This window comes from Hyperolius riggenbachi, chromosome 12, assembly GCF_040937935.1.
Source record: "Hyperolius riggenbachi isolate aHypRig1 chromosome 12, aHypRig1.pri, whole genome shotgun sequence".
Classification (NCBI taxonomy): Eukaryota; Metazoa; Chordata; class Amphibia; order Anura; family Hyperoliidae; genus Hyperolius; species Hyperolius riggenbachi.
The window spans coordinates 119268802-119292042 of record NC_090657.1 but is presented as its reverse complement, the minus strand read 5'-3'; the positions used below and the strand labels follow the sequence as shown (position 1 = coordinate 119292042).

General features: G+C 45.2%; 1 protein-coding gene across 1 annotated transcript in view; it reads right to left on the bottom strand.

Moving 5' to 3' along the window:
- The window catches only part of GRIN2C (glutamate ionotropic receptor NMDA type subunit 2C), a 1474164-nt gene that overhangs the window by 1322709 nt on the left and 128214 nt on the right, over positions 1-23241 (bottom strand). The window contains exon 2 of the mRNA XM_068262140.1: positions 3870-4285. Within this exon, the coding sequence (XP_068118241.1) occupies positions 3870-4285 (416 nt within the window). The remainder of the gene's footprint in view (positions 1-3869; positions 4286-23241) is intronic.

Sequence of the window (23241 nt, the reverse complement as noted above, 5' to 3'; positions counted from 1 at the left end):
GGCCGAGCAGCGTCACGAACACCATGCGGTGTTCGGCTGTGTTCGACTCGAACCCGAACGGCCCATTATTCGGGGAATAACGAATAGTGTCGAACACTGTTCGATCAACACTAGCTGTGGATAGACGCCTCTCTGCTGCACACCCTACAGCTGAGTGCCCTCTCCCTGGCGGTAGAGCAGTCCCAGAACTGGCAGAGGCAATGGCACTCCCTCTACTGCCACACCCACGACCCCTGCCAGAAATGTTGTATACTATGCACAAGATTTCAAGGTGGAAAAAGTATGCTACTTTTTACAGTCAATACATGTGTGGGTCTGGGGACAGATGGAATATAACAGGGGGCTTTTATTGATTTTTCAGAAAAGAACAAAAAGAATACAAACAAATGCGCAGATGTCGAAAATACTGAATACAGTAATAGAACACGAAAATCACTGGATAACTAGTCTGACTACACTATGCACACAGCAAAGTTACTGGCTGCATGCTACTAGCACAGTACAATGTCACTGACTAAACTTAGTGACTGACTAGTGGCAGACTGCAACTAACTGAAGTTGATCACTAGCTATGAGCTGAATACAAGTGTCAGATACAGTAAAATAAAGAACACAAAAATTAGTGGGACAGCGGTCTGCCTGCACTACTAGCACAGTACAATGTCACTGACTAAACTTAGTGACTGAACATTGGCAGTGACTGCAACTAACTGAAGTTGATCACTGGCTATGAGCTGAATACAAGTGATACAGTGAAATCATATTGAACACAAAAATTAGTGGACAGCGGTCTGCCTGCACTAACAGCACAGTACAATGTCACTGACTAAACTTAGTGACTGACCAGTGGCAGTGAATGCAAATAACTGAAGTTGATCACTGGCTATGAGCTGAATACAAGTGTCAGATACAGTACAACATAGAACACAAAAATTAGTGGACAGCGGTCTGCCTGCACTAACAATACAGTACAATGTCACTGACTAAAGTTAGTGACTGACCAGTGGAAGTGAATACAAATAACTGAAGTTGATCACCGGCTATGAGCTGAATACAAGTGTCAGATACAATAAAATATAGAACACAAAAATTAGTGGACAGCGGTCTGCCTGCAATAACAGTACAGTACAATGTCACTGACTAAACTTAGTGACTGACCAGTGGCAGTGAATGCAAATAACTGAAGTTGATCACTGGCTATGAGCTGAATACAAGTGTCAGATACAATAAAATATAGAACACAAAAAGTAGTGGACAGTGGTCTGTCTGCAGTGCACTACTAGAACAGTACAATGTCACTCACTGACTAAACTTAGTGACTGATCAACAATGGCAGTGGATGTCTGCAACTAACTGAAGTTAATCAATGGCTGGCAGGCTTAGCTAGCTAACAAGTGTACAGTAATAGAGCAGTGGAATCAGTGTGAAGTTGAACCAACCTGCACTAAGCACAGCAATCAATCAGTAAGTACACCGTCACTGACTACAGCTAACTGAAGTTAAAGAGAACCAGAGACAAAAGAAAAAAGATGTTATACATACCTGGGGCTTCCTCCAGCCCCATCAGCCTGGATCGCTCCCACGCCGCCTTTCTCCGCCGGTACCAGGTCCCGTCATTTCGGCCAGTCGACGCAAGAGCAGTGCGCTCCCTCCGTACTGCGCAGGCGCATGCGTACAGAGCCGGAGGGAGCCCCTGTGCATGCGGAAGACTAGTTGCGTCCAGCAGAAGTGACGGGACCCGGTACCGGTGATAGAGGCAGCGGCGGATGGCGGCGTGGGAGCAATCCAGGCTTATGCGGAAGTACCATGTATGTATAACATCTTTTTTCATTTTTTACAGATCGTTCGTCTCTGGTTCCCTTTAATCACTCACTGGCTAGCTAAATATAGCAGTCACTAATAGAGCAGTATAAACAGTGATCCTGGCTGCCTGCACTAAGCACAGCAATCAGTATTCAGTACACTTTCTCACTGAACTACACTGACTACAACTTAATAATCACTAACTAACTAAATACAAGTATACAGTCAGTAATAGAGCAGTAGTAGATAGAATCAGTGAATCTGCCTGCCTGTACTGCATTAACCACTTGAGGACCTAGCCTTTACCCCCCCTTAAGGACCAGCGCTGCTTTTTCAGATCTGTGCTGGGTAGGCTCTACAGCCCCCAGCACAGATCTAATGACAGGCAGAGCGACCAGACCGTCCCCCTTTTTTCCCCACTAGGGGGATGATGTGCTGGGGGGGGTCTGATCGCTCCTGCATGCTGTGGGTGGCGGGGGGGGGGCACCTCAAAGCCCCCTCCACCGCAGGATTCCCCCTCTCCCTCTCCTCCCTCCCTTCCCCGAGAGATCGGAGGCTGCACAGGAACGGATCTGTCCTGTGCAGCCTCTAACAGGCATCCCCGCTGTCATGTGACAGCGATCCCCGGCCGCTGATTGGCCGGGGATCGCTGATCTACTACAACGCTGCTACTGTAGCAGCGTTGTAAAAATGTAAACAAAGCGGATTATTTCCGCTTGTGTTTACATTTAGCCTGCGAGCCGCGATCGGCGGCCCGCAGGCTAATCACGGAGCCCCCCGCCGTGAAATGACAGGAAACAGCCGCTCGCGTGAGCGGCTGTTTCCTGATTAAGTAGCCTGCAGCCGGCGACGCAGAACTGCGTCGCTGGTCCTGCAGCTGCCACTTTGCCGACGCGCAGTATGAGTGCGCGGTCGGCAAGTGGTTAAGCACAGCGATCACTGACTACACTCTCTCACTGAACTACAAATAACTTTAGTAATCACTCACTGGTTAGATATCTGAATACAAGTATATACTAGAGTATAAGAGCACTGTTAGGAGTAAAAATGCTATGATCTGGACAAAAAAAAAAGCACTTGCTGAAGCAACAAATAGCCTGGAGATGATCCTCTCAGTGCCACGGCCTGGCAAGGATGGAGTTTTTCCTAATGGCTGCCCCTTTATACACAGGAGGGGAGGGCATAGCCTCCCTTCCTATGATTGGTTGCTAGGGCCTGGCTGGGTGGCCTCTGATTGGCCCAGAGACATCATTTCTGCCCAATCACGACCTATCTAATCACGGCTATTTCCCGCGATCAAGAGCGTGATCACGGCCTGAATATTTGTAATCACGGCATGCCTTGTGGCCAATTTCCGTGATCGAGAATCGATCACAGCTTCAAATACCGAAGCCAAATAGTGAAAAAATGCTCGTGAATCACGGCTATTCTGTGATAACGGAAAATATCTGCCCATCACTGGGTAAAATTGGTCAGTGATTGACCAATCAAAAAGTGTATGCATCTGTACCCTATCCCTATACTGATAGCAAACTAATCTAATTAAAGGATAGGGGGCTTCATCCAACATTTTGTTCACTTACACCACAGCTAAGTTCATGTACATTTGGCCAAACCCACGGCCACGTCTACTCCGTGCATGGTCACACCAATCCGCAGGTTCTTCTCACATGGTGCCCATGGGTGCCCTGGATCTCTTAGGATCCTAGCAACGCCCCTGCCTTACCCTAATTATACCTAACTGACACTGCAAGTGTACTTGGTTTTTGGGCCCCTTATCAATAGAGTGCTTAGGGCCCCATGTAAAATTTGCTCTGGAGCCCCAAGCTCCTTGGTTATGTCACTGAAGATTACTAACCCTCCCACCATTATAATACCTGATTGTATAATTCTTGATAACACACAATAAAGTGACTTTGCTATCACTGTATGGTTTAAATCCCATAAAAAGCACCAACATTTTAATCTTATGATCAGATTTGACTATATATATTAACAAAACATTTTCCCCAGTTATGCATATAAAAAGATGTGCAGGAGGAGGGTCCTTTTTAATGTAAACTTACCTTTGGGTTTAAGACCACAGCTGATCCTCCACTTATGCTAATAATTGGTACAAGAGTCTGTGAGGAGACAAAGTCTAGTATCTGGGCCACAGCCTCTGTTTCAATATTGTCTTGAAACACTACTGCGTGTGCTCCTTTCAATGCCAGACACAGCTGATGCAAGAGTGGTCCTGGGCCACCGTCATTGACAAAAACAGTTACTGTATGAATGTCTAGAGGCAATTTTAAGGATTCTTCTGGAATAAGAGATTCCATCAGCTCCATCTGAGGAAATGAGCCCCCAAACACCAGAGCAACATTCAAAACAGGTCCTCCAGCTCGAGGTAGCAGTGTCTCCATTACCACAGCCCCACAACCTAATGCGCCAATGAAAACACATCCCAAGGAATAAGACAGGGACATGTCAAAGGTTGAGCCTGCGTGTGAAAAACAAAAAAAGGTTATACTAGTCCATACACTTAATCTATGCGCGCAAAGCTGTAAATAACAAAATAAGGCACATACATCTTAAAATTTATGCTGTTATACAGTAAAAAGTAAAACAGCAAACAATGAAAATCTTTATATTTAAAAATAGAATTGGAACTCTTTCCGATCAGCAATATGGTAAGAGATTTGTGAAGAACAGAAGGAACAGGAACACCGCAGTAACATACAGGAAACAAATTACATTTTTTTACATAACTTCAATAGTTACTATGGGCTACTATAGTGAACAGTTCAGCTTTGGTCTGTGACCAGTTTTTAATAAACACATTTAACAAGAGAGCAACAAACCGACACATACAGGAGAGCTACAACTCACAGCAAGGCCACCATGACTAGCAAAAGTTCCAGTTTCCACATAGGAGTCGACCCTCCAATGTGTAATATACAAAGAGGTAATATTACACGTTGGAGGGTCGAGTCCTATGTGGAAACTGGAACTTTTGGATGTCTTTTGGGAGGTTTGATGGGCCTCTTACCACACTGGACTCCCCGTGTGTGACTTACACAGTCTCGGTGGCCGGCAGGATCCACACCATATTGCACCATGACTAGCATTCAGATAATCAAATAATAAATACAAATAAAGAAAAGAAAACAGAGGTGTCTCCTATACCTACAGTATGCCATTACAGCCCATTTGTAATGATTGTCGTGCCAGTTTATTAGTGCTTCCTTGCTAACTCAAGAAGTTTTAAATCAGGATGATACCATTTATTGGCTAACTAAAAAGAATAAGAATAAGCGAGCTTTCGGCTTTGCAGCCTTTGTCGGGCTTAAATCCTGTTTGTCTGCAAGCTGATGGTACAGACAGCTTTATACATGCAACATCAAAAGGGGATACATATGATTTAAAACTTTTTGCTTTTACTGATGGCTAACACGGTACAATACCCTACTGCTACTTCCTTGCTAACTCGGTAGACGTTTGAAATGTAAGTTCCCTGTAAGCAAGTACAGTAAGTGCTGAGAGGTGTTGGTTAGGGTAGGGACCAGTCCCAAGGAGGAAACTTTGATGTTTAGTAAATTGGATTAATGCAAAATACTGCAGTACTTTGTTGAGTAATATCTCCTATTCCTAACACCTTGAAGGGCAACTGAAGCAAGAGGGATATGGAAAAGGCGGTCACTGTGGGGATACCACGGTCACCTGTATGACAAGGAGAGACCAGGAGCCAAATGGTGCAGTATTGTGGGGTATTAGATGTTAGATTGTTGTAAAAGAATATTTATACTCACAAAGGTGGGTTGCAGTCCCTGCAATTACCGTATATCGCCAACGGGGAAATAACCGTCCCCGCTCGGTATTCCAGGTCCTACAGGACCTGGATGGTCACACTCCTGGTTGGTCCTTCTTGATTGTAGAAAACACCACACCCGGACGGTGAAGACCTCTAAAGGAGATGTAATGTATTGTACTGGGGGTGGGGGGGGGATGGAGGTGCCCAAAAATAGGTAATGTAATGAAACAAAAAAGTATATGGTGGAGGGAGAGTGTCTTTACCACTCCAGATGGAAGAACCCAAACCACAGTGTTAATGTAACAAGATTAAATTATTTATTCAGCACGATTAAAAGAACAACGCGTTTCACATGTCTCAGCCCACTTCTTCAGGTCAATACAAGTGCCTTTAAAATATGGTCACAAGCATGGACGCCAGATTTTGTCCATGAACGCGTTGTCCTTTTAATTGTGCTGAATAAATAATTTAATATTTTAACATTAACCCTGTGGTTTGGGTTCTTCCATCTGGAGTGGTAAAGACACCCTCACTCCACCATATATTTTTTGTTTCATTACATTACCTATTTTTGGGTGCGTACACCCCCAGTACTAAGAGGTATATGGAGGCTGCCATATTTATTTCCTTTTAAGCAATACCAGTTGCCTGGCATCCTGCTAATTCTCTACCTCTAATACTTTTAGCCATAGCCCCTGAACAAGCATGCAGCAGATCAGATGTTTCTGACATTATTGCCAGATCTGAAAGATTAGCTTCATGCTTGTTTCCAGCATGATTCCGACACTAATGCATCCTAATAGACCAGCACGACTGCCAGGCAACTGCTATTGTATAAGAGGAAATAAATATGGCAGCCTCCATATATTTCTAACTTTAGTTGTCCTTTAAGAGGTTTTTATATCTGTCTGTTTACCTGGTTGCCTGATTGCAAGTAGTTTGTAAATGTGCAATGGGTTAATATTGATATCTGCTTGATTTGACCATCCACCCCCTTGCAATTGTCTTTGTCCATTTAAGGTATCGGTAGGGATAGGCAAACCTTTGTCAGTTTTGAATAAACCTGCATTTGTGCAAATGTGGTTACACTGTGGCTTTGAAGAGTTCTTTCTTTCATTTTATATATTTGTAGTTTTAATAATTGCCATATGCCAAATGACTTGTTGTATTTGGTTATACTCTACTGGAAAATAATGACTTGACATGAAACATTTGATAAATAAAGCCTTTGGTAAGATAAAGTCCATAAAGACACTAAACTATAAACTACAAGAAGCACAGAGTTCCACATAACCATTAATGTATTTAAGTATAAAGCATTCTGCAGTGACTTAAGAAAAGGTTCCAGCTAACCAGTAGTCAAATAACTTTGGAGAAAAAATAAGTTAGCACAACGTTAGCACAAGAACATTGAGTAGGAAATTAATGGAGGTTGTAAGAGATCTGCATCATTGGGGAGAAAGCATGCTGTTAACGTAGACTAAAGGAGGACATTGGGACACATAGAAGACACTACAATGTATTTTTAGGTATACCATGAATTATTCATGGGTGGATGTGCCAGCAGATCTTGTGACTCCTCACTGAGCAGCATACGTCATAATTAGATCATACCAGATTCCACATCCAAATTTGAAACACAGCCAGTACTGAACCAAACCTGAAATGCATAAGCCAGAAAACCTGAACTGCATAAACTAAAATACAGGACTGCAGAATGTAGAGAAATACCTCTAAGAAGCCTCAAATTACTAAAACAGAATTTTCAAATAAAAATAAGCCTCTAACTTATAACATGGACAAAATAAAAATGAAATGAATGATTGAGCTGGTCTTAACCTAAAGATGTCCAGCTTTAAATCCTTCACCTGAAATACAGCAGGTCTAACGTATGGACTAATGACCATGTCCAAGACTGAATAGGGCCTTCTCAGTCACCACAAGCCACAACATTGTGTTTGGAGCTCAGGTTGTACTTGCACGTCCTATGCAATTGTATATACTAGTAATAAAGTTAAAGTTAGAAAAATGAAAACAGACTGATTTTCTACCATAGCGTTGCAACCATATTCTAACCACACAGGCACTATAAAGATCTGTGGCACAATGTCAGCAGCTCTGCAGGTGGCTCAATACCTAAAGATACTTCAGAGCCATGGCATAATAATGTAAGTTCCTTAACAGCAAAGCTTAATTATACAAGACTCACTGAAATGTGGTAAAAGGTTGACAGTTTTATAGGAATATGGCAAAATGCCATGACCTAGCTCAGGATCATGGCATAATGCAGTGGGATAATCAATATCGTAGCATATGACTTCTAGGTCTTCTTGGGAGCATAGAAAGAACTAGAATTATGTGTTCTAAATCATTTTTTTTCTTCGTCAGATAGAATTCAGTTCACAAGATGCTGAACTGCTTTAACTGTTTCCTTCTTCTGAGCCACCTGCTGCCATTATGTCCCATAGCAAACCGAGTTGAAGTGTTAATTCAGGAAAGAAAGAGGAAAGACATTGGTAGATGGGAGGGAAATTCACAAAGTTAGCATAAAATACAGAAGGCAGTGGAAGATGAAACAAACTTAATCTTCTACAAGATCTACACTAGCCAGGTAATGTTCATCCCTCACCTGCCCTGAGCCACAAGCCGCACAGTATGAAGCCAGCAGAACGTAACACAGAGCAGAGCTTGCAGAGCCAGCTGTAAGAAGAAGAGAGGAAAGGAGACACATCTAAACACTGGGATAGGAAAAAAAGAGAGAAGGAGAATGAGAGAATGTGATGTAGAGAAAGAAAGAGAGAGAAGGAAGCACAGATCTATACAAAACAGAACAGATAAAGTATAATGGGAAAGAATAAGGAGAGCAACAAGAAAGAGGATAGACTTGGAAATGTAACAGAACAAGCAGGGAGGAGGTGGTTAAGGATGAAAGAGAGAGGGAGAGAAAGAGGAGGGGGAAATAAAGATGAGGATGGAGTGAAAAGTGTAGGATACAATGAAGAAAAGAACAGGATGGATACAGTGAATAGGGAGGTATGTAAGATGGAAGAGGGAGGGACAGTCAGTGGGGAGGAGAAAAGAGACAGGTATCAAGAGTGGGAAGAGAAGCATGAGAGAAAGGACAGAATCAAGGACAGAGAGAGAGAGAGAGAGAGAGAGAGAGAGAGAGGGAGAGAGCGCGCAAGAGAAGAGAGCTCTATATCACTCACAGCTAAATGAGCACTGCATGGCCATGTCATACACAGAATACTCTGTCTCAGATCATGTAACCATCCCATGTCATACCTTTTTTGAAAGGTCTTTTTTTGACATCTTAGGCTTTTTAATTATGTATAAAGGTACAGGATACATTAGCTTTGTCAGGTATTCCCTCAAAATCTCATATCTTAATAGGATTTGCAATTAATTACCACCATCTAACTTTTGTTTTTGATACCTTCAAAAACAGGCGTCTGCCAGTATTGTGTGCATGCACATAATACATACATATATGGAGACAAAGTAAAATGAAGTGCACTCAGTGTATAAATTATCAAATGTGTACAGCTGTCCGTAAAATGATCTTACCTCAGTGTAGTACTGGTTAGCCCGTACATGTGTACTAGCTCACAGGCTTTGTCCCTTTAAAGAGACTCTGTAACAAAAAAAAGTTCCCCTAGGGGGTACTTGCCTCGGGAGGTGGAAGTCTCAGGGTCCCAATTAGGCTTCCCCCTCCCCTGTAGCTATAGGCAATCCAGCTCTGGCACCCCTGAAGTCTCCGGCAATCCTGGCTTGACAAGCCTGACAAGCTATATTTATTTACCTTCCCTGGCTCCAGGGGCACTGTTGCAGCTCTCAGCATGGAGATAGGCATAAATAGGCGATCTCCATCGGGTCTGCTCTACTACGCAGGTGCAGGAGACTTGCGCCTGCGCAGTAGAGCGGCCTGACAGCGATTGGTTATTTTTGCCTATCTCTGAGCGGAGAGCTAATACTGCGCCTGCATTGGACTTGGAAAGGTAAATATTTACATCCCCACTGTTCCGGGAGCTTTTTTGCCGCCACCGTGGGACACAGGAGGATGGAGGAAGCCTCGATAGGATCCGGTGGCTTCCCCCACCCGAGGTGAGTACCCTCCAGGGGAACTTTTTCTCTTTACAGGTTTTCTGTAAGCCAGGGAGCAGGCTCATGGCAAAGTGGGATTCCTTTGTTAATGTCATATTGCAGCTGTGGATAGGGTTGCTCGCCTTGCAGTCACCAGCGTTCTGCACTATTCAGGTGCTCAGTGGCCACGGTTGGTGGGTGCAAGTCAGGGCTCCTCTGTATGTTATTGTTTGCACAGACCTGCACTTCATCAGTGCCAATTCCTTTACACCACCAGATAAGGAGTGCCCGCAAAGTGCAGATAATACTTGTGCTGGAAGGTGGACGACCGCTTGCACACCACTCCCTCTAAAAAGGGAAGATATCTTCCTTTTTTGGAGGGATCAGTGTGCAAGCAGTATTCAAAGTCTTCCACCTTCCACCACAAGCGTTATCTGCACTTTGCGGGCACTCGTTAGCTGGTAGTGTAACGGAATTGGCAGAGGTGAGATGCAAGTTTGTGCAAACAACAACATACAGGGGAGCCCTGACTTGCACCTTCCCCCCGCCCCCTGACTTGCACCTAACCCCTGCCCTTGCCAACACTTTTATAAACCACCAGCTAAAGAGTGCCCGCAGAGTGCAGGAAAGTGGAGGACTGCTTGCACACCAATCCCTCCAAAAAGGGAAGATACTCTTACAATTGGTGCCTGCTGTGGCCACTGAGCAACTGCACAGTGCAGAACGCTGGTGACTGCAAAGCGAGCAGCGCTATTCACAGCTGCGAGAAGAGAAGAATGAAGAGATCCCCTTTGTTACGAGCGTGGTCCCTGGCTTCAAGGGACAAACCCTGTGAGCTGGTACACCCATATGGGCTAACCAGCACTACACGGAGGTGAGATCATTCTATGGCTGGCTGGCTGGCTTCATTTCATAATTCCCACACTGAATTTGCTTGCTTCTACTTTGTCTCCAACTCTCCATATTTCCTAGCCGTCCTCCATGGAAATTGAGAGCTGCAAGAACTATACACAACACAACTCTGAACGCTCCTCCAGATAATCCAGAAGTTCATTCTACTTCACTACATATTATATACAGGCACTGAAACAAATATATACTGTACATATACAGACACAATGGCGTAGCAATAAGGGATGCAGAAGTTGGAGCTACATCAGGGCTCCTGGACTTTAGAGGGCTCCACATGGGGCACTTTTCCAGTTACTGCATTAAATTGTTAAAAGGTGATGGTCACCTTTATATAAACTGCTTTTGGTGGTTTGTGTTATGCAATTGCTGTACTGTACATACAGTGTTGGCAGTCCATAAAATTTACACTAGGGCTCATGACTGTAGTTACTCCACCGTTATGGGCGTCCGCACGTATGGCAAATTGGGGCGGCTGCCTCCCCCTGGCCACTTGCTGCCCCCCCCCCCCCTGAATCAGTGGCGGCGCCCCTCGCTACCCCCCACCAAACTCAGCGCAGTGAAGGGGGAGCAGCAGGCATAGCGGTGGAGAAGGGGGAACATCCCCCCCTTCCCTCACCTTGGGGCTCCCCCTTACTCGCTCCCCCCGCCTCTCCGTAATGCAGCAGCAGGCGCAGCGTAGCAGAACACTTCCTCTATTCTCTGCTCGTGAGGAAGGTTCTGTGCACAGCTGGTCTGGTCAGTGACGTCAGACCAGCGACACACAGATCTCCCTCTCGCACAGGGGAATAGAGGATCAATTGTTCAATTTCTGTACTGTACCATCACCGACCCTGTTGTGCCAAAACCAATTCCGGGTACAACTCACATTGTACTTGGCGAAATAAATGATTCTGATTCTGATTTTGATTCTGATAAGTACAGTGCCATGTACAGTGCCAAGTATACAAATAACTAGGGTGTGGTTTTTTTTGTTTTGTTTTTTTGCCTTAAATATAAAACATTAAGATATGTACGTGACAGTTTCTCTCCAGTTTCTCTCCAGTCAGGACTCAGTCAAGACCCAGTCAGACTATGGCCTAATCCTCACTGATAAGGTATTACAACCATAAACCCTCCTAAATACCAAGCCATTTTTCAAGAAATAGGCCACTGCAGCTTTAAGGCCTCGCTGCTGGGCCGCACATGTCAGCAGACAAGTGATCCTCCCCCTTTTCTCCCCACTAACAGAGCTTTCTGTTGGTGGGGTCTGATTGCTCCCCCAATGTTTATTTATTTTTTTATCAATATTTATTTGATTATATTTTTAAATAAAATTACCAATTTTTATTATTCATTTTCAATCCCCCCCCCCCCCCCAGGGCCGGGCTGAGGCAGAGGCTGGAGAGGCTCCAGCCTCAGGGCGCAGTGTAGGAGGGGGCGCACAATTCATTCAGTTGTCATTCCCAATTGTGTTTGAAGCAGAAAGAAATAGGAAAAGGGGATACATGGCAGTGACTGCAAGTCAGATAACTAGAGATTAAGCTATTAGGGAGGTTGGGGGCCCTGGGGCGCCTCTGAGTCTAGTAGCAATCTGGGGCGCACTTTGGTGTCTCAGCCTTGGGTGCTAAAGGACCTTGTCCCAGCTCTGCCCCCCCTCCCCCCTCTCTCCCCTTGCCAGCCAATCACTGTGATCGGCTGTCATAGGCTTCAGCCTATGACAGCCGATCACTCCTGAGCCTTAGATCGCAGCGCTGTACAGTGTAATTAGATGGCGGTTTTGCCGTCTAACAGTCACTCAGTGGTGATCGCAGGGGGAGACTGAAGGTGGGGCGGAGCTCCGCCTACCAAGCGGAGATGTGCGTGCAATCTCCTGCAAAACTGTCCCGCGGGACCTTACGCCGATCTGCGTTAGGCAGTCCTGGGGCTGCCGCCGTGGCCTCGGCCATCAGCGTCACGCGGCCAGCAAGCAGTTAAAGGAGATCCAAGACGTAAATAAACGAATGAAATAGGCGATTGTATCTTCCTTCTCCTAAAAATGACTTTTTAAGATATTCCACAGTTTTATTTTATGTTTAACCTCCCTGGCGTTACGCAGTTTAAGTGGCTGCGTCCGCGGGAGGGATTTTTTTAATCAAATGTTTTTTTTTATGTTAGCTAGCACTAGGCTAGCTAACTATGCTGCCCAAGCCCCCCGGCATCTCTCCGACCCCCCCGACCGCCGCCAGCAACACTCATCCATCCGCAATCCCGCGAGAGTCGCAGTTTCCCAATCAGCATCACTCGTCGCTATGGCGACGATCGGACATGACGTCAATGATGTCATGACGTCATGCGCAGTTCTGATCCTCCCCATAGCGAAGCCGGGTGCTGATTGGGAGGCGGCGCCATTGCGGGATCACTGGGGGGTATGTATAGCGGAGGTGATCGGGGGCGATCGGAGGGGACCGGAGCGACTTGGGCAGCATAGTTAGCTAGCCAAGTGCTAGCTTAACACAATGTAACAAATTTTATTTAAAAAAATCCTCTTGTGAGTGTAATCTCTATTGTGTTACTAACTACCCTGATCTACTAACCTATTGCACCAGATTGGGTTTCTGGATCTCCCTGTGTTTTTTCCTCTACTACGCTACAGTATCTCCTGTGCTGTTGCTGTGATGGGATGGGTGTCAAGTTATCACAATTTCTGTGATATGGTGGCGAACAAAGGTGAAGTGTTTATAAATATACCTATATCTTTTGCTGAACACAACTGAATCTCCAATAAATTGAAACATCCGGAGCTCATGCTATTGCAACAAAAACAACTGTATTGTATCAAAGAACATTAATACAATTCAGTACAAAAACCATGACCCCCAAATTATTGCACCAAACCCTTTTTAAATTATGGAGATATCCCTATCTGCCTACAATTGGCACAGCATGCGAACTCTGCATCTCCAGTAAGGAGAGAATCCTTGTCCACTGTGTGCTTTATGTAGTGCAATGGCATTTGCTAAAGTCCAGTCTATTGAATAGTATCACCGCTGGAAGAGACAAGACAAGACAAATCACATTTATATTGCGCTTTACTCCTGACTCAAAGCGCCAGAGCAGCAGCCACTAGAGCGCGCTCTATAGGCAGTAGCAGTGTTAGGGAGACTTGCCAAAGGTCTCCTACTGAATAGGTGCTGGCTTACTGAACAGGCAGAGCCGAGATTCGAACCCTGGTCTCCTGTGTCAGAGGCAGAGCCCTTAACCATTACACCTTCCAGAGCACTTGCTCTGATTAAATTAACACTGCAGTGTTGCAGTATCATTGTGCATGCAATTTAACTTGTGTTTGGGACTCAGTAGGCTGCTGGGATACTCACTAGGCTGCCAATAACCGCTTGCTAGGCCTGTTCCCCCACGGCTCACCGCATTCCTCTTACCCACCAATCACGATGGCTTCCCGAACCGCTGCTAGATTTCACTTCACTCTTCCAACCAGGCACCACTGCTCACCCTCCACCTCTTTACCATCTCATATGCATTGCGAGCGTCCAGGGTTGCTCATCACGACCTCGTGATCATGGCATACCCCTGATTCACAAGCATTTTTTTCACTATCCGACATCGTGATCGGCATTCGTGATTTTATCTCAATCACGAATTCAGATCCGAATGCACTCGTGATCGTGATCCAAATCCGCCCGTGATCACCGTAATCACAGCCGTTATTAACTGCCGACTTTAACTGTTCATAGCAAAGCCCCTTTAAATGCCAGTATCACCAAATTTGCAGGTTATGTTAAGAAGAAAAGTGGGAGCAAGGGGAATTTTTGTTTTCAAAAACACTTTATATTTTTTAAGATAATTGATTTTAAAATTTCAAAGGAAAAAAGTATACAAATTCAGTAATGACAGTTCTTAGGAAAACAATTCCCACCGACTTTAGTAGTTAATACCAAAGGCCCCTTACTAGGGTTGCTCAAATCCAATCCGGGAGACATCCGGATAGTTGCTATCCGGATATCTCCCAGTAAACCTGTGCGGGGTGGACCGGAGGATCAATCTTACCTGTCTGACGTCTTCTTCGGTCCGTCCCTCGGCACCTCCCACGATGCGTTCCAAGCGGCGGTCACGTGATTATAAACACTTCCTCCTTCCGGGTTGAAGGAGGGAGTGTTTGTAATCACGTGACGTGTGTGGAGCGCATCGTGGGAGGTGCCGAGGGACGGACAAAGAAGACTTCAGACAGGTAAGATTGACCCCCCCCCCGCACACCCCGCACAGGTTTACTGGGAGATATTCGGATAGCAACTATCCGGATGTCTCCCGGATCGGATTTGAGCAACCCTACCCCTTACATCCTAGCAACACCAAATTTGCGGGATATGTTAAAAAGATAGTGGGAGACAATATTTAAAAAAAAATTATGGTCAGAGTGTGGGAAATAAAAAAAAATGGCGTGGGGTCCCCCTTCCCAAGCCTCTGTAACCCCTTATCTCCCATTCAGGCTGGGATAGCCAGAATGCAGAGCCCTGGCCGAGTGGGGCTTCGCACCCTAAGCTATACCAGCCCACTGGTCCAGGGTATGGGAGGGCTCCAGTGGAGAGGGGCGGCCAAGCCTTCCCCTCTTCCCTGGAGCCCTTGTCCAATCTATGGGTGCACTGGGTGCCAGCCTGGGTGAAGGTGACAGGTGTGGGGGCAGGGAGGACAGTGGGAGCCAGTGGCAATGCATCCGCATAGAGCTGCGGCGGGGCGTGACATGTGTGGCAGCACCGGCGGAGATCTTCAATCAAATTGTTAAAGAGGAGCTGCCAGCTATACGGTCTCCAAAAAAACCCCAAAACACATATACATGGGCGTCCACACGTTAGGCAAAATAGGGCATTTGCCTCTCCCTGGCCGCCAACTGCCCCCCCCCCCCCGGCCGTCCACTACTACCATTTATTAAAGTTCCTGTTTGTTCATTAATTCTCCCCACAGCACTCGCACAGCTCCCTTACTACAGTCTCCTACCGCCCCCTGGCTAGTAGAGACACAGCTCTTCCCCACCTCTCCTCCCCTTCCTTATAGCATAGAATCCTATTCACAGAGCATGTGGATCTGCCACTGGGTCGCCTTTACCCTGCCCCCACCAGCCAGACGTTCGACGTCTCTAGGGTGCTGCTACTATGCATCCCTCTAACATTAATAACATGGCAGAAGTGAGGGTGAGCTGCGTGGGGGGACTGGAATCAGCGCAGCAGTCAGGGGGGTAGCAATAGGGGTTGCAGAGGTTGCGACTGCATCGGGGCCCTTGGGCCAGAGGGGCCCCGAAGGGCCTTATCTCAACTACAGTATTAGCTTCCAATTGGTCCTGTGCTCATAATAATCACTTCTATAGATACTTTGAATAGTGGTAATCATTAACAGACTGTTCCCCATCCCCTTCTTGCACCTCTGACACTGTAGCTGCCATTGGCAGGTTTTGGTGCGCCGTATCAATTGTTATGTATGAAGTGCTTGGGGGGCCCCAATGTAAAACTTGCATCGAGGCCCATAGCTCCTTAGCTACGCCACTGGCAGCAGTGATCAGTGCAAAGGAGAGAGGACAAGTCTCCTGACAGGCAGCTGTTCCCTGTGTGAGCCCAGAGCAGTGTATAACAGCATGTAGCATGTGAGCTGTAGGATGCTGATATACACAGCTCTGAGCAGCTCACAGTGCACAGCCTTGTCAGGAGACTCACATATCCCCTGCTCTTATCAGCACTGCTGCCAGGAGATCATCACTCCTGATAAAAACAGAGACTGACCACCTGCTGGGGAGAAAGAGCAGCAATGAATAGCAGCATACATGCTGACAGTGTGGGGGGAAGGGTGATGGGGGATGAACAAGGGCACACTAAGTTAGAACAATTATCTAGGACTTTACTCAGGGTGCCCATAGATCTAACGATTGTGGGCAGATCCACTAAGAGACAGATCTCTCTCTGATCGAATCTGATCAGAGAGAGGTCTGTCAGCTGCCCATACACCACAGGCTGATTCCTGATAGAGATGGCCCGAACCTCCGATTTTAGGTTCTTTTTAAGGAACTTTCGGGAACCGCAATAGACTTCAATGGAGAGGCGAACGTAGAATATTTGGAAAAAATTCTGCTGGCCACAAAAGTGATGGAAAAGATGTTTCAAGGGGTCTAATACCTGGAGGGAGACATGGTTGAGTGGAATAGACATCAAAAGTCCCAGAAAAAAATCTGTGTTGGACACAAAGCAGTGTTTTATGGTCTGAAATCTCATTGAATGTTCAATTGCAGGCCAACACTGCTTTACAACATCAGGAAGTGTGATCCTCCCTCCTCCGGAGGAGGGTCTTGTCTTCCAGGGAATTGTAGGATTTCAAAAGCCAGCTTACATACATTGGCCAGGAATCGAACCCAGGTCTAGTGCTTGGTAGGCAGTTATCCTCACCACTGTACCACCACCAACACTACATGCTGAGGCCAGCCTAGCATGTACCATTATGATATATCCAAGAGAAAAATGAGCTTGCTTAGGGTTTTGTAGGATGTCAAAAGCCAACTCATATACATTGGCCAGGAATCGAACCCAGGCCTACCCCATGGTAGGCTGCTATCCTAAGCATTATACCACCAACACAACACACTACAATGCTACATGTGGAAGCCAGCCAAGCATGTATCATTGTGATATTTATACCCAAGAGAAAAATGAGCTCTCTCGAGCTCTCTCTCTCTAGAACTTGATGCCATTGAAGTGAATTTTCAGCTTAAAACCATCAACGGATACGGCAGAATTTCACAGGCAATTTCAGAATTCCGCCGGATTGAAAAAGCAATTCCGTACCGACCAAACGGACAACATACTACAATGCTACATGCTGAAGCCAGCCTAGCATGTACCATTATGATATATCCAAAAGAAAAATGAGCTTGCTTAGGAATTTGTAGGATTTCAAAAGCCAAAGGCAGAGTTATTAAATGCTTTCTTTGCTTCTGTCTTCACAAAGGAAACAGCACTGTTGCAAATTACAGAGGCAGAAGAGTCTCAATCTTCTAACTGTAATATTAAATACTTAACGCAGGAAGAAGTGAAGGCAAGACTAAATAAATTAAAAGTAGACAAGGCACCTGGCCCAGATGGCATGCATCCTCGGGTCCTAAGGGAATTAAGTTCAGTTATAGATAAACCCCTTTATCTTATCTTTTGTGACTCTCTTTCAACTAGCAGAGTCCCAGTGGATTGGCGTACAGCCCACGTTTTCCCATTATTTAAGAAGAGCAAAAAATCAGATCCAGGAAATTATAGACCTGTAAGCTTAACATCAGTTGTATGCAAACTATTTGAAGGGTTACTAAGAGATACTATACATGACTTCATAGTAGAAAATAATCTTATTTCTCAGCATCAACATGGGTTTACTAAAGACAGGTCCTGTTTGACTAACATGCTCAGCTTTTATGAGGTAGTGAATGCTAATATGGATATTGGGAATGCTGTAGATGTGATATACTTGGACTTTGCAAAGGCCTTCGACACTGTTCCCCACAAAAGTCTGGTGCAAAAGTTGAGGATGCAAGGACTGGGGAAGAGTCTGTGTGCATGGATAGGGAACTGGCTAATGGACAGAAAACAAAGAGTTGTGGTCAATGGATCGTACTCAAAATGGTAGACCGTTAGCAGTGGGGTCCCACAGGGGTCTGTACTGGGTCCAGTGCTCTTCAAGTTATTTATTAATGACCTAGTAGATGCAGTAGTGAGCAATGTTGCTATTTTTGCAGATGATACAAAATTGGGCAGAATCATCAACTCTCAGGAAGATAGTGTCATATTGCAACAGGATCTGGATAGGATGGCTATATGGGCACATAAATGGCAGATGAAATTCAATGTTGAAAAATGTAAAGTCATGCATTTTGGTCATACCAATGGTCTAGCACCATACAAAATAAATGGGATACAGTTGGGGACATCAAACTTGGAGAAGGACTTAGGAGTACTCATCGACAACAAGTTAAATAATCGTACTCAATGCCAAGCCGTTGCAGCTAAAGCTAACAAAATTGTGGGATGCATTAAAAGGGAAATAAAAACTCGAGATGCTAGCATAATATTGCCCCTGTTTAACTCTCTAGTAAGGCCACATCTGGAATATGGAATTCAGTTCTGGGCACCACATTACAAAAAAGATATTGCAGTTTTAGAGCAGGTGCAGAGACGAGCAACAAAATTGATACGTGGGATGGAAGGTCTCGCTTACCAAGAAAGGTTAGATAAACTGGGTTTATTTCGTCTAGAGAAAAGACGCCTTAGAGGAGATCTAATTAACATGTATAAATACATCAGAGGGCAATATAATAGCTTGGCAAATGAGCTTTTTGTCCCTAGGCCTTCTCAAAGGACTAGAGGACATGATCTGCGCATGGAGGAAAAAACGTTTTAGCCATTTATTTAGGAAAGGGTTCTTTACAGTAAGAGTGATTAAGATGTGGAATGCATTGCCACAGGAAGTCGTTATGGCAAACTCTATACCTGCATTTAAAGGGGGTTTAGATGCTTTCCTTGCGTTGAAAGACATCTATGGCTATAATTACTAGGTAATGCCTAATGATGTTGATCCAGGGATTGTATCTGATTGCCATCTGGAGTCAGGAAGGAATTTTTCCCTTTTGGGGCTAATTGGACCATGCCTTGTAAGGGTTTTTTCGCCTTCCTCTGGATCAACAGGGATATGTGAGGGAGCAGGCCGGAGTTGTACTTTGTACTGGTTGAACTCGATGGACGTATGTCTTTTTTTCAACCAAAATAACTATGTAACTATGTAACTCACGTACATTGGCCAGGAATCAAACCCAGGCCTACCGCGTGGTAGGCTGCTATCCTAACCATTATACCACCAACACAACACACTACAATGCTGCATGCTGAAGCCAGCCTAGCATTTAGCATTATAATATATCCAAGAGAAAAATTAGCTTGCTTAGGCATTTGTAGGATTTCAAACACCAACTCACAAACATTGGCCAGGAATCGAACCCAGGCCTACCGCTCTGTAGATCGTGTATACTATTCTCGGGCCGTTTCATAGATGATATCTTCATACTGTGGGACAGCCCCAGATCTATGTTTGGTGACTTTGTAGCTCATCTGGCTCATTGGAAAATAGATTCCAGAGAAGAGGGTACCCCAAAAAAGTTATTGATCAAGCTAAGACTAAGGCTGAGGGTGTTTAGACATCAGAATTACTTATACCTAGAGATAGAACAAAAGAGACTAATCAAGGTAAGACCAGAATTATAAGTACTTTTAATAACCAATTGAAAAATATGAAACGTATTGTGGAACAATATTGGGCAATTTTGCAACTTGACCCCCAACTAAGGGATTTTTTGCCAAAAAAAACAAGTTTTACCTACCGACGTGGTAGGAATCTGGGAGATACCCTGACCCACTCTTATTTACCTATTAAGAGGGGTAATATTGTGAATACATCTCAAAAGAAAATCTGGTTACACTCAGACTTGAAGGGTGTGCACAGGTGTGGCAGATGTAAAACATGCGCACATGTAGAAAAATCTCTGTCTTTTGAGGCACCAAAAAATGGCATAAGTTTCCAGATTTTGGATTTTTACAATTGTGAGACAGAAGGCGTTATCTATGCCATCAAATGTCCATGTCCTCTACTGTATATGGTCGAGACCACTCGTGCAGCTAAAACTAAGATTTTGGAACATCTGGGTGACATCAAAGTGACATCAAACACAAACGAAATACCTCTGTCGCTACACATTTTGTGGAAGTACACAATGGTGATCCCCTACTCCTCAAATACTGGGTCATCCAACAGTGGAGATTGGGCCCTAGAGGTGGCAATCTCAAACTTAAACTAAAGCAATTAGAGTCACAATGGATTTATCATTTGGGGACCCTCAGTCCTGATGGCCTGAATCCTCATTCACTTATACTCCCTTTATTTAATTGATCACTGGGTTCATGTTCTTTCAAGGCATTCAGCCTATTATCCCTTACTTACCTTCCCCTCATATATATATTTCTTCTTATGACCTCATATATTCCCTACAATATGGCCTATAACTCTCATCTAACATAATACCCTGGTTGCTAAGCAACGATTGAATGCCACCATTAATGTTTACCAACGGAGGATGGTGGGTTTGACTTGGGCTGAGGGGGTGGACAAATGCGCACTCATGCGGATATTACTCCGCTTTACTTAAAGGTACGCATATCCTCCCTCTCACCCGCCCCTAACACATGGTGCGATTCAGTGGAACGCCCCCAACACGTAGTGAAGTTCAGTGGAGCGCACAGAAGATTTCTTAGTACGGCGTACACGCCCCCTTGCTATACACATCCCTGCTCATGTGGAACGCAGCGAGCGTGTTTTCATCACAGCACATCTGATTGGCATTGCGGGGGGGACAGTCTTCGTCTTATCGCCTCTGATTGGCTGGCGACCTCTGGTGAACATGTGACCATCTCAGGACCATTCAGGTCCTTAGAAATACGATCATTACTGGTATTCCACTTTCTGCCTGCCTTGTATATACGGCAGAGCGCTTGTGTTTTAAAGGGTGAGTCTGTGTCTGCGTAGATGTTATTTTGATTAACGTAGGCCTTTCTTAAGAGGATCTTTTCAGATCCATATACTGTTTATGGACAACCCTGCTGATTGGCCTGTAGGGTGATGGAAGGTAAAGTTAACCAATTAGATCCCCCTCTGGGGTAGGTGGAGAATCGGAGGTCCAGCCTCTCCCCTAGGTCCCGCACTTTCAGGATAAAAGGACTAGTGAGAGGATGTATTCTCATGGCTGCTACCATACAGCTATTATGCTATTTATAATGAACTGAATATTGTCTGTTTTATGCGATAATCATGCACCTTATCACTTTGTAAATTTGGCACTCTTGCACGCAGCACCTTCCCTTGATAAAGCTTCCCTTAAGGAAGTGAAACATGTCGGGTTGTTGGTGGGGGTAGTGTATATTATATGCTGTTTATGCGTAAGCTGATGGTGTGGTGTGACTTTTAGTTCACCAACTCCTATATACTTACCGTAGTCTCCACAGCTTTTGCATTATCTCAGTTCTTGTATATTATTCTGCTTAGCTGGTAGCTGGAACGTGAGTGCACACAGTTTCACTGTGCCTCTCCAGTACCTGTTTGTGTGTGACAGGTGCACATTGTGATACCCATCACTGCATATACCTACTACTACTTGTTGTTCCCTTCAGTGCACCCACCCACCTATGTGAGCGCATGCAGTGTGATATACCACTCCATGCATACCTGTTAACTGCACCTGTGTGACTGCACATTGTATTACTCAAGTCAGTGCATACCTTTCACTTCAACCCCCCGATATGGACAAAATTGACAAAACAGGTAGAGGCAAAGGTAGAGGCAGACCCAGAGGAAGGCCACCCAGCAGGTATATGCGAGGTCGTGATGATGTGATTTTGTGTGGCCCTGGACCAAAGTACAATGCTCATAATAATGCACGTCCCATCAACTCCCAAGATTGTAAGGACGTGATTGACCATTTAACACAGAACACCTCATCTTCCGGAGCCACCAGCGCTACTCCAAGTACCACATCTGCTACATTTGACAGTTCGCAGGAGTTATTTGGTGGGGAAATCACTGATGCACAGCCGTTATTGTTACAACCAGATGAAGGCGCTAAGCAAGTTACACCACCTCATATGTCTGAGTTAGGCGACACTATGGACGTAACATGTGCAGAGGGGGATGATGAAGTACCTGGTGTTGGTGCAGTTTTGGAGGTGTCTGAGGCAAACAAAGCTGGGCAGGATGATTATGATTATGACGATGATACGGATCCCACGTATGTTCCCAATAGAGGAGATGAACGGGGGACAATTCAGAGGTGGAGTCAGAGAGGAGTAGGAAGAGATGAGTTCCTGAAAGAAGCAGGGGGAGATCGTCATCAAAAACAGCTGGTGGCAGTGTCCGGCGGCATGCATCACCACCTATGTACAGCCAGCCAACATGCCCTTCAACGTCAGCTGCTGATGCCACCATAGTGCCATCACCCCAGGGGGGCTCAGCGGTTTGGAAATTTTTTAGAATGTCTGCCTCATATCGGAGCAATGCCATCTGTTCTCTCTACCTCCAAAAATTGAGCTGTGGAAAGGCCAACACCCACGTAGGGACAAGTGCCTTACGAAAGCACATGGAGAAAAGGCACAAACTGCAATGAGAAGAGCACCTGAGCAAAAGCAGCACACAAAAGAAAAAACACCCTCCTACTCTTCATCCTTCAGGTGCATCATCTTCAGCCACTTTCTCCCTTGCACCTTCACAGACACCCTGTGCCTTCCAGCCCCACTGGGGGGCCTTGTGTCTAGTCTGTTCTGTTGGTGTCCTGAGTGTTCCTTACCAACTCCTGTGGTAAGGTCCTGTAAAACCATTAGAGTTACGGTGACACCAGACACACACTTACGCTCTGCTCTCGTTCTTGCTATACTGGTATTATTGGTGATTCTGCGGATCACACATAATCGAGTATAGCGTCTGTATTTTTGGTGATTCCGCAGATCACCAATAGTCAGTCATCTGAGTAGTGGCATTAACCGTCACAGAACGACAGACCAGAAAAAACATGGTGACACTTGGTGAACGGATCGATGTGTTAACCGCTACTCTTAATGAGTTCA